The 20,976-nt window shown below is 40.9% G+C and overlaps 1 protein-coding gene across 2 annotated transcripts in view; it reads right to left on the minus strand.

Annotated features, from left to right (window-relative positions):
- Nucleotides 1-11,409: 11,409 nt before the first annotated feature.
- LOC133641733 (neural-cadherin-like) overlaps nt 11,410-20,976 on the minus strand; it is a 342,738-nt gene continuing 333,171 nt past the window's right edge. For both annotated transcript variants that reach the window (XM_062035681.1, XM_062035679.1), the window contains exon 33: nt 11,410-12,550. In XM_062035681.1, coding sequence (XP_061891665.1) covers nt 11,990-12,550 — 561 coding nt within the window. In that variant the 3' untranslated portion in view covers nt 11,410-11,989. The remainder of the gene's footprint in view (nt 12,551-20,976) is intronic.

A 20,976-nucleotide genomic window follows, 5' to 3' on the forward strand; every position in this document is an offset into this window, starting at 1 on the left:
CACACATACACACACACACACACACACACATAGAGCATCACACGCACTCATACGTTAATAACAGCAGAGTAAACAGAGCTGGAATCAGAGAGGGACTTGACTGACAGTGCGCCCTGATGGCCGAGCTCGGTGTCAGGCCTCATTCTTACAATCTCCAGCTGTCACATCAAACATGCTCCTGTAATGCCCCACCTCCACACTGAGGACCGCCTTCACACCCCCAACGCCACACTCATCATAGATGCATCCCACAGTTCAAAAGGGTCACACTATAAGTGGATAAATATCACCTAAAAAAATGTCTTAAGTTAAAATCTACACCAGTGATTCTCAAAGTCAGTGGTGTGCCGTCAGGGCCAGCAAGGCCTTCTCTGTTGGCCTAACATAACCAGACATCATGATCATAATTAAAGATAAAATATTTTTTTAATTTACTTTCCCTAAATATCTAAAAGTATTCATATTCTCTTCATGTCATTTTATGCTCCTTCCACTGTTGTTTTTAGGTTAGAGTTTTTATCCAATCAGAATTCAGCTAGCTTATGTTGCCATAATCAGAATCAACAATGCGGGCGTCCGTGCACTGTAAGTGATCAGGGACATACAGTTGATAGATAATTGGGATAGCCAGATCAGATCACGAGTTGTTGTCAGTAAGGCCTTCTAGATGGCCTCACGTGTAACGTGACATTTACGCGTCCGGTTATTGGATACTCATCGGGACCGTTAGCGGATGAATTTGAGAACACAGAGTTAAGAGATCAGATCACAAGTTGCTGACAGTAGCCTAAGTAGCCTGATGTTAACGAGACTGTGATTGAATCGTTCCAAAGTGAGTATCCATTCAATAGTTTCAAATTAACAGGAAGTGGAAAGTGTTGCGCTGTAGCCAGACCGGGATAGCAGAGAAGGAGAACACAATGTTGATTAGGTGGCAGATATATATTTGCAAGGCCATTTTCAAGAAGTATTTTTAAAGAGAAACTACATCTTGTGAGACGATGTCGGCCAACTCTGGAAGCTAGCTCAGCTGTTCTGGCCATTTCCACTCGAATAAGCCGACGATGAGGGGTACCGCTGGCTTATACGGCGTCGGATAGGTCCTACTAATTTGTGAGTTCAAATATAAAAATGTTTCACTTCGAATGTTTTTTGCAATTTTGACTGTGTTGGCCCTGCGATGAGGTGGCGACTTGTCCAGGGTGTACCCCACCTTCTGCCCGAATGCAGCTGAGATAAGCTCCAGCACCACCCGTGACCCCAAAAGGAACAAGCAGTAGAAAATGGATGGATGGATGGATTTTGACAGTACCACATAAGATATGTTTTAATTGCTGATGTGTTTTAATTGATTTTTAAATGCGCCAGAAAATAACCCGTTTTGTACACTGTTTGTATGTGTTTTAATGCCCAGTTGGGCGTAAATGTGTTCCCGTATGGTATTTCTCCAACAATGGTCATGTGGTGACATAAATTATGGTATTTTGAGAGGTAATCATGGGAAACGCACGGCCAGCCACTGCGCAAAGTGTACCACCAGTCAGAGTAGTGTGTAAAGAGAGCATGGCCAACTAAATAGGCGCCATGACTGCAAACAAGGACGTGTGCTGCGGTGCCCGGATGCATGTAATTGCTGTCATTTTGACGTTGGTTTTCCTGACTAAATAAACCAAAATAGTACGTCTTGTTACGATCGGGTCTAATGGTAATGCGCGGATCGTTTTCCCAAGATGCAAATGGACGTCAGGAAATGGAGTGCAGGTAAGAAGATGATTTATTTTCATAAAATCAATCAGGCAAGAATACAAAACCAGAACAAGAATGTCGATAGCACAGGAAGCTAAGGTAAAGCTAAAGGAAAAGCTTTGTCCAGAAACTGTCAGGCTTGTCACTGACAGGTTGGTTATGTTTTAGTTTTTCCTCCGTGTTTGTGTTTTATTTCCTGTCAGCGCTCTTATTTTGGTTCAGTTTCCTGCTTGTCTCCCTGAGTGCCGTTTCCCCTCACCTGCGGCTGATTGGCAGCCTGGCCACACCTGGTGTCAATCAGCCGGCTGCTAGTCATACCTGCCTAGCCCTCCAGTCGGTGCTGGAGTATTGTGAGCTGTTCCCTGGTTCCTGTTTGCTGTATCCTGTTAGCTGTTTCCAGTTTGCCTGTTTCCTGGTTCCTGCATTTTATTTTTGACATTAAAAGTCATGTTTTCCTGCAACAAGCCTGCCATCTCTGCATCTTGGGGTTTGTCATAAACACCTCCTGACAGAAACAAGAATCACCAATCGTAACTGTTGCGTGAAACAAACAAAACAGCCGGGTGTGGCGAAAGGCAGGAATAAATAGCTCTCGGATTAGTGACCGGGAGCAGGTGAGCGCCCCGACCACTAACCAGGTGAACCTAATTAGCACCCATGGCAACAAGGAACCCAAAACAGGGGTGCTTAAACAGAAACAAGGGAATCCTGAGGAAATCCTAAAGTTAGACAAAACATGATCCGGGCTACGGATCCTCACACTTCTATATACAGTTCTAAACATACTCCAGCTGATAAACTTACAATAAAACATGCTTTTATTTTGTGAAAGTATCATTACGCGGCCATATTTTAGTGAAAATAAACACAACAACCAAACAAATGAGTTACTACCCTCATTCCGCCAAAATCTTCATTAGCTTTGGACATACAATAATAGAGAAATTAAGACTTTTGTTTGAAATATGTCAACTGTGGTGTATTTGTAATCATTGGAGGCAGATATGGGGCGTATAGCTTGGTTGGTAGAGTGGCCGTAACAGCAACTTGAGGGCTCCAGGTTCGATCCCCGCTTCTGCCATCCTAGTCACTGCCGTTGTGTCCTTGGGCAAGACACTTGGTCGCAGTGCCACCCACACTGGTTTAAATGTAACTTCGATATTGGGTTTCACTATGTAAAAAGCGCTTTGAGTCACTGGAGAAAAACGCTATATAAATATAATTCACTTCACTTCATCACTGCATGTATCACTCTTTATGTTTTATTATAACTCGTCTTTCTTTGTCGTAACATGCTGAGTGAATAAGTGTACTTATTTCCCCTTATATTTCTGCACAATAACTCAGATATGTTAACACTGGGGAGCAGTAGAGAATATGGAGGGAACATATTTTGCTTTATTTATTATTGATGTATTTTCTTGCCACTTTATGTTGTATATTTTTTTATGAGATTCTCAGTTCATTTCCTCATCTATTATTACACTCAAAATGTGGTTTCTTTTCCTCTGTCATTTTGTATTTGTGTTTAACTTTCTCTTCTACTGTTAGGGAAGTACATTATTTTAGTTTGAATGAGATTGAAAGTGTATTTTTTGTCAAACCATCTCTTAAATTAACTAATGTATTGTGTTATTATTTGTGTGAGCTTCTGTGTGTTCTCTCCTGAACAAAATGCAGATGTTATGTGTTTACCTCGCACAAGACGCTGTGATCGGTGGCTCTCCAGTGTTGATGGCGAATCTTCACTTCCCATACTTGTCTTCTTTTGGGGGGGGGGGAAGGATGTAAAAACTTTCAACAATTCTCACAGGTGGAGCAGCAACAGGCCATTTTTATTTGTCGAAAAAGTAACGAGGAAGCGCCGCAAACACAGTCATGGCGCCCTGTAGTCACGTGACTGCATTTGGACCAATCATTGAGGAGCTGGCCTTAAACAGCGTTAGCCATACACTCTTTCTACATGACTCCGCCACTAGTGGTACACTGGCTCCCTCTAGTGGTACATCAAATAACCATTTCATTAAATATACAAACAAAGTGTTACTGTTTAAAGCACAGGTGTCAAACTCAAGGCCCGGGAGGCCAGATCTCGCCCGCGACATCATTTTTTCTGGCCCGCAAACACCTGGAAATGATATATGTCAATAAAGTACTTCATATTTTCTCACTAAATGCAATGGATTTTTTTCACTTTGACAGAAAAAAAAATATGTACTGCTTGAAATTGCATACCTTTTAAACTTTAATAGTATCCAATATTGCAACAAATATTACAGTAGGTTATCATACTTTTAAAACATGTGTTTGTCTAAATAAAAATACTTCACTTTACATCAAACTACCCATCAAATTCATACAAATGACAATACATTTCATGTTGTTATTTACAGCATATTACTGTAATTTGAAAACAACTACTACTGTTTTTTGCGTTAAAATGGTTACTGAGCTGCCAGTTTTTGACTGTAAAATCTACGGTTGTTGTTTTTGACGGTATATTACTGTAAATGGAAAGAAGGTGCATTTGTTTATACGGTAGAAAAACTGGCAGCAAAGTTGCCAGAATAAAAAAAAAAACTTGTACTGTTTTTTTCATTAACATTATAATGTTGTAAAAAACAATGTAAATTTAACTCAGGTATTCTATTAGCGGTAGAAAATGGATGGATGGATTCTGGCAACTAAGCTGCATGCTTTTACCGTAAAGCCCCCCCCCCCCCCCCCCCAACACAAAAAAAAAAAAGGTGGTACTGTAAAATGTTGTAAAAAATAAAGTAAAAAAACACCATATTTTGTAGTAAAAATTTTGTAAATAAAAAGTTTTTACTGTAAAATCTAAAATCTACAGTCTACTTAAAACAATGTATATAATTAATAATGAAATCCAGAGGCAAATTCACACATTATTCGCTGTTACAAACGGCCCTCCGATGGCAGCCATACACCAATCACCAAAAATGATTCCCGGGCGCGGCCACCGCTGCTGCCCACTGCTCCCCTCACCTCCCAGGTACAAAGGGATGGGTCAAATGCAGAGGACAAATTTCACCACACCTAGTGTGTGTGTGACAATCATTGGTACTTTAACTTTAACTTTATGTGGCCCTCAATAAAAACGAGTTTGACATCCCTGGTTTAAACTGTGTGTAATGTTACAGGGGCCAAAATATTAAATAAACTTGTTAAATAAAACCCCTGCCTTGTTTTTAATGAATACTTGGGCCTGCTATGCTACTGTATTTTCAAGTTAGTCATTATAGTCTTACTTGGAGAGCCAAGTGTTTTCTGAGGGGGTACTTGGTGAAAAAAGTTTGAGAACCACTCATCCACATGGGCGCCGTTCTCTGGGGGCACCACAAGGATGAGAGAAAAAAATAAATGGTATTTATATTTGTGAGCTCATAACGGGCCTCAACTAACAGGTGCGTGGCGCCCTTACTAAAAATAGACTTATGTTTAAATTCAAATTCAGATGTACTAACGTGTTCGCACGCACAAATTCACACTTGAGCATAGAATTGTACTTATAATAACAAATATGATTATTATCATCTTTTTTTTTTACATTCAATTGTGTGGCTTTATTTCATTTCTTCAGTTTTTAGCTGTGAGCGCTGTGCAGATGTCCCTTCCATTGACCCACAGTGCTCTCTAGTGGCCAATACGTGCCTAGCACGACCTGTGGGCTGAACTATTTAAATTACAGACCGAACATGTTTTATGTTCAACACCTGGTGCAAGTTAATTGCAAAAAATGAGCTAATATTTGGAATAAATGTAAACTAATTTTACTGTTAATACACTTTGATTTCAAGTTTATCCTGTTGTTTATAGTTCACAAAGAAGCATGTACAATTTATTATGATATGGTTAATTCGAGGGTTAATTCATATAATCACATACCAATAATCTGCCAATCCCACTGTTTTTAAATTCCAATAGCTCGAATGCATGATGTTTAGTGTGGTTGCAGAAACTGGCCAACAGGGGGCAGTATGCACTCATAAAACACACTCCCGGCATGGCTATATGTTTTATTAATAGCAGGCAGAAGCACTGTGGCATTTAATCTGATAGTATATATGCATACCAGATCCATTAACATCAAATGGAAGAAAGTAAAACTACTAAATACCTTCAGGGAACTGAAATAACAAATTTAACTCTGCATATCTCTTATTGTGATGTATTATTTATATATCTGAAAATACATACTTTTGTACCACTTCTGCTTAACTTCTGCTAATTAAATGTCCTTTACACCCAAACCTAGGTCACATACTAGTACAAAGTGTGAACATGAAATATTAATCCTGAAATCAAATTTTTTTTTTTTAATTAAGAAGAACATATTGTCACTGGTAAACCTCAAATATTCTGAGTTGAACACTGTCCTCCAGTCTCTCCCAGCAATGAAGGCAGACAGATTAACTCCAGAGGATTATCCAAATTATGCAAATGAAAAAGCATCTTCGTCTTGTTCTACTTTCTGTCTGGTAAGCATTTTCGACGGAGTCGGAACAGCAGAGGATTTAATTCAGAAGAGCTTGTTTGTTGCATAAACTGGCAAAATACTATTAAAGCTTCTCTTTAATTTAAGAGGAAATTGGTAAGGCAAATGAAGTAATAACTCATCACATAAATGAGTTCATGAGTCACAGACAGCCGAAGATAATATTTGTATGGGACATTTTCCACGTCACTTGTAGACTTCGAAGTCTTTTATGATGAATACACTCAACAAAACATGAATGCAACACTTTTGAGTAAGCTCCAGTTTTCCCTGGATATGATAGGCAACCCGGAACACGATAGGCTTTGTAAGAATCATGCATGGACACGTTAAAAAAAAGCTGTAACATCTCTGCAATGCAAACAAGTCTCAATATTTACAAATGAGGTTCATAAGTCAAAGTTAAAGTACCAATGATTGTCACACACACACTAGGTGTAGTGAAATTATCCTCTGCATTTGACCCATCCCCTTGTTCCACCCCCTGGGAGGTGAGGGGAGCAGTGAGCAGCAGCGGTGGCCGCGCTCTAGAATCATTTTGGTGATTTAATCCTCAATTCCAACCCTTGATGCTGAGTGCCAAGCAGGGAGGTAATGGGTCACATTTTTATAGTCTTTGGTATGACTCTGCCGGGGTTGGAACTCATGACCTACCGATCTCAGGGCGGAGAGTCTAAACACAAGGCCACTGAACAGGCTAAGTTAATACATTTGTTCAAAAATAGTGTTAGAATAATCATGTATATATAGTATCACACAACTTTGGTATGCTTAAAGTTTGTTGCTATAGTTATTAGCTATTGTGCTCAAGCTGCATTTTTTTCTATTTGTGTAAGGACAAAACTTCTTGTCTGAGGGGTGGTCTCAGCCGCAGATGTTATCCTTGTTTTAGCGTGCTAACAGCCAAGGACTTCAGGGACCTCAACGAAGATAAGATGACAGCAAGCAGACGAAGCAGAAACAAGGCAATCACAAGGCCCCAGCACATTCCGTCACGTATTGTGCGTACTGGACCTGCTTTGTATGATATATGTGACCACTCCTTTTAGAGGCGGCTTCAGTAATGTTGACTGTGGAACTCCTGAATAAATAGAGGGACGCGGGATCTGTACCTTAGAGCGTAGGGCGAGATTGTGACTAAGTGTGCAGCTCCATGCATTCCCCGCATGAGCTAAATTGAACTCTGTCTCTGCATGGTTCCTTGCTTCTTGTCTGATTAATAGATGTCATCAGTGTTTGAACCTGACAAATAGCGAGTAAAAGGCTCAAAAGTGTGACTTGGAAACGCATTTCATTGTGGGTCTTGCTGGACTCTCAATCGCGTATTTACATGGCCGAATGCAAGACTCTGAGCTTAATTGAAAAAAAAAAGTTTTTTAACAAGTTCAAAACATGGCGCGAACGTGCATTATCATTAACAATTGTGGTCATGATCGCTTTAGGATAAATAAGGATTTGGTGAAATTGTTCGCCCTTTGTCACCGATTCTGTTCATAACTTTTATGGACAGAATTTCTAGACGCAGTCAAGGCGTTGAGGGGATCCGGTTTGGTGGCTGCAGGATTAGGTCTCTGCTTTTTGCAGATGATGTGGTCCTGATGGCTTCATCTGGCCAGGATCTTCAGCTCTCACTGGATCGGTTCGCAGCCGAGTGTGAAGCGACTGGGATGAGAATCAGCACCTCCAAGTCCGAGTCCAGGGTTCTCGCCCGGGAAAGGATGGCGTGCCATCTCCGGGTTGGGGAGGAGATCTTACCCCATGTGGAGGAGCTCAAGTACCTAGACGTCTTGTTACCGAGTGAGGGAAGAGTGGATGGTGAGATCGACAGGCGGATTAGTGCGGCGTCTTCGGTAATGTGGACGCTGTATTGATACGTTGTGGTGAAGAAGGAACTGAGCCGCAAGGCAAAGCCCTCAATTTACCGGTTGGTCTACGTTCCCATTTTCACCTATGGTCATGAGCTTTGGGTTATGACCGAAAGGACAAGATCACGGGTACAAGCGGCCAACCTTTAGAGATAGGGTGAGAAGCTCTGTCATCCGGTAGGAGCTCAAAGTAAAGCTGCTGCTCCTCCACATCAAGAGGAGCCAGATGAGGTGGTTCAGGCATCTGGTTAGTATGCCACCGGAACGCCTCCCTAGGGAGGTGTTTAGGGCACGTCCGACCGGTAGGAGGCCACGGGGAAGACCCAGGACACATTGGGAAGACTATGTCTATCGGCTGGCCTGGGAACGCCTCTGGATTCCCCAAGAGGAGCTGGACGAAGTGGCTGGGGAGAGGGAAGTCTGGGCTTCCCTGCTTAGGCTGCTGCCCCCGCGACCCGACCTCGTAAAGGCGGAAGAAGATGAATGGATGGATGACATTTTTCTCATTTCCAGCATGAAAGCAAAGTCGAAAGAAATCTAGTTATGAGGCTAATAAAGAGACAGCCTGGTTAGCAACCGAGAGACAATCAAACATCACTTTTTAATGCCATCACCTGGTACATGTTGGTGTGTTCACTGCATTTCCACACTGGTAAGTTTGAATCAAGGCATGTTTTATTCAGTTTCACGATGTATTTAGTAGGATGTTAGCGTTAGCCACGCCGCGATCAACAACAAACAACATACAGTATTTAGGAAAAAATGCATGTTTTCTGTTTACTTCTAGTCTTGGGTAAGCACATTTTCGGAGAGGTAGCGCAGTGATTAAAGTATTCAAAAGTAACAACGGGCTGTTTTTTTCAGGGAACTCTGCTTATGAAATGAGGCTGGGGGGCCTCACACATCTCGTACACATAGGAGATGCAAGCCGTAGATTACACAAGAACAAAGGACAATGTGCCTTAACAGACTTTGCATTCTGAAATTTTTCGGCCGTATTAAAACTCATCCATCCAACGTGCGTATAGCTCATATGAGTCAATTCCACCATTTTTTATTGTATTTGGAACAGGGTACAGTAGGTCTCGGTACGGATCCTTGTGTTTTGTTTTTTTGTACGATCCATTTTAATCCAGTTTTTTTGCTAAACAAAGCCTTTATCAAACAAGTCTGTCTACCCAGCCATTGAAAAATCACTTGTATCCCTATATGACACAAATACATACCCCTGGCAGGTGAGACTTAACAAGAGTCATGTGATAGTAACGTTCACATTTTAAAGTTTAGTTACTGTACATGTCGGGCTGCAACCATTATTAACTTTTTTAACCTTTGGGGCCCAACTTTTCCATAACAGAGGGCCCTGGGCCCACTTAATTATTAACACTGAATTAGTCATCTTACTCTTAATTTTAATCGTATTCAATACTTACATATATCTTACTCACAGTTTAACAGGATAAACCTTGTCAAATGATATAAAACATGTGTTAATCAGAAAGATTATTATCAAAGCTTAGGTCAGGCTGATTACAGAAATACATACTGATCGAATATACAGCAAAAGAAGGCACTCATAAAAACTGAAGAAAAATAAACGTACATACAAATACGCAGTGCTAAAATAATTTTTAACTAAATTAATAATAAATGTGTTCCCTAAATAAACTGTCAAGTTCAAATGAAAATACAGCTTCACCACTTTAGTCATAATTGTTGCGCTTAAGAAGATTTCTCTATGACTTCTTCTGTTTGTTTAATATTGTCATTACTGCCACAAGTGTATTACAACTGAGTAACGCTGCGGCCCATAAAGACCACAGCTGAGAAGCAAATATTTTTGGCGGCCTTCTAGAAGGCGCTCGTGGCCCAACAACGGGCCCCGGCCTGTATGGTTAAGAAAAACTGGTGAATGTAACTAAAACAGATTGATACAAACTAGACCATGTGAAGAGCCCGTAATTTAAAGTACACTATATTGCCAAAAGTATTTGGCCACCCATCCAAATGATCAGAATTAGGTGTCCTAATAACTTGGCCCGGACACAGGTGTATAAAGTCAAGCACTTAGGCATGGGCACTCTTTCTACAAACATTTGTGAAAGAATGGGCCACTCTCAGGAGCTCAGTGATTTCCAGCGTGGAACTGTCCTATGATGCCACCTGTGCAACAAATCCAGTCGTGAAATTTCCTCGCTCCAACTGTCGGCTTTATTATAAGACAAGTGAAAGGTTTGGGAACAACAGCAACTCAGCCACGAAGTGGTAGGCCACATGAACTGACAGAGAGGGGTCAGCGGATGCTGAAGCGCGTAGTGCAAAGACTTTCTGCACACTCAGTTGCTACAGAGCTCCAAACTTCATGTGACCTTCCAATTAGCCCACGTACAGTACGCAGAGAGCTTCATGGAATGGGTTTCCATGGCCGAGCAGCTTAATCTAAGCCATACATCACCAAGTCCAATGCAAAGCGTTGGATGCAGTGGTGTAAAGCATGTTGCCACTGGACTCTAGAGCAGTGGAGACATGTTCTATGGAGTGATGAATCACGCTTTTCCATCTGGCAATCTGATGGATGAGTCTGGATTTGGAGGTTGCCAGGAGAACGGTACATTTCGGACTGCATTGTGACGGGTGTGATATTTGGTGGAGGAGGAAGTATGGTGTGGGGTTGTTTTTCAGGAGATGGGCTTGGCCCTTTAGTTCCAGTGAAATGAACTTTGAATGCTCCAGAATAGGAATGGGATGGCACTTCAAGTTCACATCTCTGCGCTGCTGACTCGTCTCCGCTCGGGATGGTCTCCTGCTGGCCCCACTATGGACTGGACTCTCACTATTATGTTAGATTCACTATTGACTGGACTTTCACAATATTATGCTAGACCCACTCGACGTCCATCCGGTCCATCCGGCCCTCTCCAAGGTTTCTCATAGTCATTCATATTGACATCCCACTGGGTTGTGAGTTTTTCCTTGCTCTTATGTGGGCTCTGAACCGAGCATGTCGTTGTGGCTTGTGCAGCCCTTTGAGACACTTGTGATTTAGGGCTATATAAATAAACATTGATTGATTGATTGATATGTGAGTCAAGGCAGGTGGCCAAATACTTTTGGCAATATAGCGTATGTGGATATTGTTTCCGCACGAGAGCAAATGAAAGCGTTTGTGTGGGACAGCGAACAGCACTTTTATTTTTTTATTAATGCACACATGTTAAAAGTGCAAATTCAGTGTTGATGTTGTGCATTTATAAGAAAAAAAAGAATGAAGGTCATGGCAAGCAGAAAAGCCTTTCTTTATTTCAACAATTTTCCGTAAAATATGCATTTATGCCGTAAAGTGTCTTTATCCGATTACTCGATTAATGAACCAGATTAACAGAAGCGGCCAGTATGCGGTAGGACCAACATTTGCGTCATGAAGTTGATCAGGTGACTCGGCTTCTGCACATTTTACAGTTGTCTTACATTACGACCAGCCTTGCTCTGTAGCCATCTTCTCTCCCTTGCTGAGTGCATGGATCACTGTTCTATTGCCATAGAACTCACACATTTGGGAAGCAAGTAGAGTAGAAGTACCATGTACTGTGATGTTATCATGATTCATTACCTTGAATTCACCAAATCAAAAATTCTTGCATTTGTATTTTTGTTGAGTTTACCTCTGACACTTCCAAAAGTGCTGACTGCGAAGTCCATACTGTACAGTGCAACACTAAGTAAACAATATACAACAGATCATTCGTTTCACACCCAAGAAGTTCACTGCCCAAAGTTTCCGGTACATTTATGGTGGACTTGACCTCAGGCAGCACACCCAGTCCCAATTAGTTGGTTCACCTTCTTCCGCTGCACAATTGTCTCATCCGCTCTTCCCACAGTTCAGCTGGCCTCTGCTCTCCTGCACTTTGTCTCTCTCGCTCTCCGGAGGCTTGGAGTCTGCCCTCAGGTCGCTGACGACAGCTCGGAGGGTCCTGAACTTGTCCGTCCTGCTGCTCTGGGCGCCCTGGTGCCGGATATCTGAACCCTGAGATGCGCTGAGGGATCGCGCCTCCGCCAGGCCGCGTTCCTTCCTGGGAGGACGGCGCGGTGTGGTCCTGGTGCCCACGTCCTCCGGGTGCTCCATGTCTCGGATGACCTCGCACAGGTAGCGGGCCAGGTCTTGGCTGGAGAAGGAAAGGGGCTTCTTCTTGGAGCGGCGGAGTGTCAGAGGGGAGGAGAGGGTCTCGATCTCCGAGGGGGGGACGGCCAGGCGCAGAGCTATGATGGCGCTGCCGTTCCCGTTGGACATTCCCGCCCTTTTCTCCTCGTGTGGGGGCATGTTTTCGGGGCAGGACATGATGCTTTGTGGATAGCTGTAGCGGAGGGACTGTGCCGGGCTGGGCTGGAGGGAGCGCTGCAGCTCCACCATGTTGAAAGCGTTCTGAAGAGAAATGATGGAAAAAAAGTCACATTTTTAGGAACGAGAGAGACATGACACTAATGGAGTTAAGTTCATTACTGTGCACGCAAATGAAAGCCAAGAAGAAGATCCACCTGGAAGAAAACAGCGCCATTGATTATGCAATTCATTAATTATTTGATTGCAAAGAGAGAAAACTGTTATCACCAGCACAAATTAGCAGCTTTTTGTGTGCAATTTCAGCTAATTGACTTACTCTTGCATCCCGGGGGGAGTTGATAGCTTCCAGACAAACAATTACGACTGATTGTGGGTGTTGTCGTATGTGCATCAGATACCGCTGATGCGTCATATTTATATAGTATGATGAAAGTTGAAATAGTAAGCAAAGTCCCACAGCAGCCGACCTCCCGTGGCCTCAACAATCGAGGTGCGTCACAGGACTTGCCACACACGTCGACAAAGAGATTATGCCATGTCGTGGGGCAAAAGGAAGAGGTGGGAGTTGTGGCAGGACAGTTAGAGAGTTAGTGGGCGGCCGAGGGTGGAGTCGGCTCTCTTGGTTGCTTTGTTGGGTCTGCTCCTGTCTCTGGCCAGGCTCACCCCACCCCGGCAGACCATGGCGTGGAACACCGCAGATGCCACCACATTGTATATGTTTATTTTTTGGGTGGTTGCATCGGCTCTGCTCTTTTAATGTATTTAATGTCCTTTGTGTTCTTTGATGTTTCCCTCTTACACACATGCTTATGTGTGCTATGGCTATGAGGTTTTTTTTCTTCCCTTGGCCTCAGTCTTGACCCCCTCTACAGGGGCCCCCTCCCCAGCGTTTACCTGTTTATCACCTTTTTTGTAAGGGCCGCCAGAAGTTGGCATACCCGTCAGCGATCCTGTTCTAGTCTCCCTGTAACATTGGTCTGCTCTTGAATGGGATTGTGCGGTCCCCTCCGAGGTTTGTCATTGTATCCCATTGGGTTGAGTATTTTCTTGCCCTGATGTGGGATCTGAGCCGAGGATGTTGTTGTGGCTTTGAGCAGCCCTTTGAGACATTTGTGATTAAGGGCTATATAAGTAAACTTTGATTGATTGAAATAGATGCTTTTGACAATCTTTACATTTCGTGTTGTTCTTATGACTGGGGACACATTTTCTGGGTGTGCATAAATATGATGTAATAATATGTACAGAATAACAGATTAAACCAAAAAGGATGTTAGTACATATAGGAAGGGCTATAGGAAAATTAGGAAATTACACTAATAAAATCCTGTAATTTGATTTTGATATTATAATTATAATGGGGGCGGTATAGCTCGGTTGGTAGAGTGGCCGTGCCAGCAACTTGAGGGTTCCAGGTTCAATCCCCGCTTCCGCCATCCTACTCACTCCCGTTGTGTCCTTGGGCAAGACACTTTACCCACCTGCTCCCAGTGCCACCCACACTGGTTTAAATGTAACTTAGATATTGGGTTTCACTATGTAAAAGCGCTTTGAGTCACTAGAGAAAAGCGCTATATAAATATAATTCACTTCACTTCACACTTCAATAATTCATTTCATCTTCTGATCGATTAAAGAATAATTAATGATCTGTTCACACCCGATCATTCCTTATTTTGAGTTTGTTGGTGTTTTTTTATGTTTATTGTTGAGTTCCTGTCCTGCGCACTTATTTTGTAGTTCAACTTCCGTTTTGAGTGTTCTACAGCAGCTTTACTTTCTCTCCCCCGTGCACTTGTTTGGAGTTCAGTCTTCTCTATTCAAGTCCAGTCGGTGCTGCGGTCTTGGTCGAGAAATTGTTATACGGTTGTATGATGTTGAACGCTGTTCGCTTGTTTGAGGCTTCCAAGTAAGTTAGTTCCTGCGTAGTCCTCGGTTTTTTTGTGTACCCCCAAATGCATTAGCGTTTGTTTGGCGTACACCTCGGTGTTTTTGTCTTTGTTTATATTAAACACCTTGTAACCGCACGCTGTCCCCTGCTGCCTTCTGCATCTTGGATCAAAACCATTGCTTTCATGAACCCCAGCATGACAATTAACACCAATGGGAGCATTTTAAAACTCTGCCAGACTCAAAGTTAAAGTTAAAGTACCAATGATTGTCACACACACACTAGGTGTGGCGAAATTATCCTATGCATTTGACCCATCACCCTTGATCACCCCCTGGGAAGTGAGGGGAGCAGTGAGCAGCAGCGGTGGCCGCGCCCGGGAATCACTTTTGGTGATTTAACCCCCAATTCCAACCCTTGATGCTGAGTGCCAAGCAGGGAGGTAATGGGTCCCATTTTTATAGTATTTGGTATGACTCGGCCGGGGTTTGAACTCACGACCTACTGATCACCTATTTGACTGATGAACAGTATCACATCATTTATTCAGAAGGTACAAAAAATGACAAATTAATACTACTAACCGCAATGTGCAAGTGTAAAAACAAAACAAAAAACATTACCAGTTGCACATTTTCAGAATGCGCTTGGTCTATTTTGAAACAAAACAGTCTGAAGTTGTCTTTATTTTTAAGTTATCATGCCATGATTTTACCAGTCGGGCCCACTTAGGAATAGATTTACCTCCATGTTCCTACCTACGAGCTAAAAAGAGTTTGACACCCCTGGTATAGATAAACAACAAGCCATCTATTTTAGGTTAATCGAGTCTTATACCCTTTCTGTTTTGGTGAGTTTCCTTGGTATAGAAAAAACATTTCAAAATGTTTTACCTTGATTGCTATGGTCATTTTGTTCAAGGAAACTTTTAGCGTTGATGTGCATGAGTGCGCATGCCCACTAGCGTTGGGTAGCAACTTTATATGGGTAGCAACATTGTTCCAGAACACAGGCTCATTTATACTATATTACCTTACGTTTACCTTCTGTGTGTGTGCATGCCAGTGGCCCAGCCTACACCCACACTGAAAGGAAGAGTGGACCACTGACAGGAGGGTTCACTCCGTTTATTTTATTCTGCAAAAAGTGAAACCTCTTGCAGCCTATTTGAAAGTGTCACACACAAAAATAAAACCAAACGTAAATGGCAATTTTATTTATCCTTGGATTATTGACCAATACAGGTAAGTGGTGTGCAGTCAGGGGAGGCAGGTGAGGCGGGGCCTCACGTGCCATCATGGAAAGAAAAAAAATGTAAAAAGAAAAAAAACAAATAAATTGTTATATGTATCCAGTGATTATACTATAAAGTTATTTTCCATTTAACTTCATCAGTTTTAGATTATTTTTATTCAAAATCGCTGAATTTTCACATTTGCCGTTCAAATACTGAGAAGAGACTTGCGGTGAGTCACCAGCCAGTCGAGCCTCACCATGGATTGCGCAATGACTCGGCTAACTGGTGTGCAGTGAGACCGTATTGCTATATGAATTATATTATACATTTCCATAGTTTAGTTAGCTGAGGTATATAATGTATAGTGTATTTTGTCAACAACTGTATGTGTGTAACATATTTTTTGTGCTGAGCAATCATAAAACGGCTGCGAAGACGCACTGGGTGAGGCTCGCAGTAATCCCGCCTCATGGTGGTAGAGGGCGCTAGTGATCCCAGGGATAATTTTTGCGACTACTCGGCTGCAGAATAAGTGACAACAAGCAGCAACAGTTAGCGATCGTTTATTTTTTCCTCTCGCCTGGACTTTTACCATGGAGGATTACATATCTAAAATAAAACAGTTTTCTTAACTGGACTTTTAATCGAAGCAGGAGGTAATAATTCAAGGAAGATCTCCATCGAGACAGAGAGACTTTTAAAACTGAAGAAAGATAAGGAAGACTTCTATAAACAAGTTATCGATGCTTTTGTTCAGAAGGAGCGGCGCATGGACTTCATTTATAAGTAAAGGTAAGACCATAATAACGTTTTTTTTATTAACTGTGCTTTTTTGTGTGCTACAGTTTGTATGTGTAAAGTTAAAGTTAAGTTAAAGTACCAATGATTGTCACACACACTAGGTGTAATGAAATTCGTCCTCTGCATTTGACCCATCCCCTTGTTCACCCCCTGGGAGGTGAGGGGAGCAGTGAGCAGTAGCGGCGCCGCGCCCGGGAATCATTTTTGGTGATTTAACCCCCAATTCCAACCCTTGATGCTGAGTGCCAAGCAGGGAAGAATGCTGGTATGAGCTTTTAAAGGCCTACTGAAATGAAATTGTTTTATTTAAACGGGAATAGCAGATCCATTCTATGTGTCATACTTGATCATTTCGCAATATTGCCATATTTTTGCTGAACGGATTTAGTAGAGAAAATCGACAATAAAGTTCGCAACTTTTGCTCGCTGATAAAAAAAGCCTTGCCTGTACCGGAAGTAGCGTGACGTCACAGGAGCTAGTATTCCTCACAATTCCCCATTGTTTACAATGGAGCGAGAGAGATTCGGACTTAGAAAGCGACGATTACCCCATTAGTTTGAGCGAGGATGAAAGATTCGTAGATGAGGAACGTTACAGTGAAGGACTTGAGAGGCAGTGATGGACGTATCTTTTTTCGCTCTGACCGTAACTTAGGTACAAGCTGGCTCATTGGATTCCACACTCTCTCCTTTTTCTATTGTAGATCACAGATTTGTATTTTAAACCACCTCAGATACTATATCCTCTTGAAAATGAGAGTCGAGAACGCGAAATGGACATTCACAGTGACTGAACATGTAAATACACGATTAATAATATTCAGCTTTTCGAAGCTAAAAAAAATAGAAGCTAACCTAGCCACGTAGCCAACGTGATAGCATAGCAGTCTCAAATGCAGATAGAAACTAAATTTAAAAAAAACCCTGACTGGATGGATAGACAGAAGATCAAAAATACTATTAAACCATGAACATGTAAATACACGATTAATAATATTCAGCTTTTCGAAGCTAAAAAAATAGAAGCTAACCTAGCTACGTAGCCAACGTGATAGCATAGCAGTCTCAAATGCAGATAGAAACTAAATTTAAAAAAACCCTGACTGGATGGATAGACAGAAGATCAAAAATACTATTAAACCATGAACATGTAAATACACGATTAATAATATTCAGCTTTTCGAAGCTAAAAAAATAGAAGCTAACCTAGCTACGTAGCCAACGTGATAGCATCAGTCTCAAATGCAGATAGAAACTAAATAAAAAAAAACCCTGACTGGATGGATAGACAGAAGATCAAAAATACTATTAAACCATGAACATGTAAATACACGATTAATAATATTCAGCTTTTCGAAGCTAAAAAAAATAGAAGCTAACCTAGCTATGTAGCCAACGTGATAGCATCAGTCTCAAATGCAGATAGAAACTAAATAAAAAAAAACCCTGACTGGATGGATAGACAGAAGATCAAAAATACTATTAAACCATGAACATGTAAATACACGATTAATAATATTCAGCTTTGCGAAGCTAAAAATAGAAGCTAACCTAGCTACGTAGCCAACGTGATAGCATCAGTCTCAAATGCAGATAGAAACTAAATAAACAAAAACCCTGACTGGATGGATAGACAGAAGATCAAAAATACTATTAAACCATGAACATGTAAATACACGATTAACAATATTCAGCTTTGCGAAGCTAAAAAATAGAAGCTAACCTAGCTACGTAGCCAACGTGATAGCATCAGTCTCAAATGCAGATAGAAACTAAATTAAAAAAAAACCCTGACTGGATGGATAGACAGAAGATCAAAAATACTATTAAACCATGAACATGTAAATGCACGATTAATAATATTCAGCTTGGCGAAGCTAAAAAAACCAGAAGCTAACTTAGATGCGGCGGCGGGCGTACTCACTGTAGTGCGTCTGCTATCCTGCTCAAAACACAACACAACCTCCTGGTGTTGGTGTTGCTGTAGTCCGCCGCTCCACCGATCGCACCTACAACTTTCTTATTTGCAGTCTCCATTGTCCATTAAACAAATTGCAAAAGATTCACCAACACAGATGTCCAGAATACTGTGGAATTTTGTCGAAGAAAACAGAGGTATTTGAATTGGGTCCAAACACTTCCCTTGACCTCGTGACGTCACGCGCATACGTCATCATACCGCGACGTTTTCAAGCGGAAGTTTCCTGGGAAGTTTAAAATTGCACTTTATAAGTTAACCCGGCCGTATTGGCATGTGTTGCAATGTTAAGATTTCATCATTGATATATAAACTATCAGACTGCGTGGTCGGTAGTAGTGGGTTTCAGTAGGCCTTTAAACATAACCCGTTAACTACTGCCAATCAAATGGTGAATAATAAACTCTTTAGGGTTCATACGTTTGTAAATCTGACTGTGATGAAGTCAGTGCCTCACCAGCCATGAACCTCACCCCATGTCACTGATACAGGTAGCCTTCTACCTCTCAAGATCCACACTAAGAATGTACAGTAATGTACAGTATTGTTAGTATTACTGTTTCAAATCAAAATGATTGTACAACTGTGATATTCAATGTTTATTCCGCCAAGGAAAGTATTTTGTTTATTTATTTTAAATATTGTAATGTATGTTTTAGTAATTTTTTTTTAGCATATTCAATAATAATACCATTATGACTGATATTTTTGGTCACAATAAACGAATATTACATTTTCATAGCATTACATCCCTAACTGATATCAAAATTACTTGTATGTATTATTTTTAAATTGAGATTTAACTGTAGTTTGTGCGCAGCTTTCTTCGTGGCCGGCTTTGTTGCAGCTTCTTTAGCAGCAGGCGTCTTTGGGAAGCCTTCAAAGCAACGCGGCAGCGAAGCTGATAAGGTTTGATGTGTTGAAGCTGGAATATTTACAGAATATTTCATGCAAATAGCGTGCAAAATGTTTTCCTCTGAAACAGTGAAGAAGTCCCACACAATCTACGCCATGCTGGTTTACAGTGAGCTCAGGGGAAGATAATGAGTTGACATGCCATTTACAGAAGGGGAAAAGGAGCGCTTGATTTGCTCACCATAACCGACCCATAGGACAGTACTTGTAAACTTGCCTGAGTGAAGCATTTTTTTTTTTTATCAGAGGATTTATCGATATTATGACGTCATAATCTTCTCGGCACAATATATATTCACAGAGACTAAAATGCGTGTGAGTAACACAGTGTACTTGAGTAAAGGAGAGAAATATTTTAAAGTATCGCCTATTAAAATCTAAATTCCGTTCAAGCAGAATCCGACTGAGGTCACATACGTTGACTTTGAAGAGAAATAAAACATGAATAATAAATTATTATGATTTCGATGTTTGTAAGATGTTGCATGCCATCTACAAAGAGTTTTTTTCTCTTTGAAGGATTCTAACTGTGTTTATTTTATCGTTACATCTCGGTCCATTAGTATACAAATCAGTTTTCAGATCCAACCCGACTTGAAAATGAAAATATTAATACTTCCTGATATTCTTGCCCGCAATTGCGTGTGCTTTCTTTCTTTCTTTCTTTAGTTTATTTCGAACATGAATACACTTACATCATAATACATCACACAATTTCATATCATTTCATTTTACATCATGCCCGAAAAGGTGTAGGAAGAAGCAACGCTTATTTAATCCTACACCTTTCCCACTTCAAAGCGTTTACAAATATATAGAATCATTTACTGACCTTTTTATATAATAAAATAACGTCTATGAATTAGTATACACAACAGTTTTGTAATATGCAATTAATTAATTCAGTCATTATTAACATACTGAGATGAAGAATATCTTATTTTCAATAGGATTGGAAGTACGTATCTCTCATAATTCTTCTTCTTTGTACTTTGTAAGCACTATTTTGAACAACCTCTTAAACTGGATCATATCAGTACCATTTTTAACTTCTTTACTTAATCCATTCCAGAATTTAATTCCACATACTGATATGCTAAAAGTTCTAAGTCTTGTACGTGCATATAAATGTTTTAAATTATTTTTTCCTCTAAGGTTATATTTCTCCTCTTTAGTTGATAAGAATTGTTGTACATTCTTTGGTAGCAGGTTATAGTTTGCTTTGTACATCATTTTAGCTGTTTGCAATTTTACCAAATCACTGAACTTTAATATTTTTGACTTAATAAATAAAGGGTTTGTATGTTCTCTATAACTAAGCTTTCCCTGCTTTTGGGTCGGTTCCTTTCGAACCGCCACCCAATAACACGTCCACATCTTTCTTGTGGAATTAATTAGGTGTCCTCCTTTGATAAAATTTGATGTCTTTGACAAATCGCATCATTGCAAATATTTCACAACAGAAAGTAAAGTCACATTAGCAGAGGGGGAAATAAATGAAAGACTAATAACGTAAGATCCGTCCTTAATCCTCATTGGCACAGTGTGCGGTTTAATAAAAATAAACATAGCAATAAATTGGCCTGCAGAGATTTACTCATAGCTGACTGTTTGGCAGTTGACCAGCTGGAGCTTCGAGAATTATTACTCTAAACATCCTTATTTTTAAAATATTATTATTACAG

The sequence above is a fragment of the Entelurus aequoreus genome, linkage group LG24 (genome assembly GCF_033978785.1).
Source record: "Entelurus aequoreus isolate RoL-2023_Sb linkage group LG24, RoL_Eaeq_v1.1, whole genome shotgun sequence".
Classification (NCBI taxonomy): Eukaryota; Metazoa; Chordata; class Actinopteri; order Syngnathiformes; family Syngnathidae; genus Entelurus; species Entelurus aequoreus.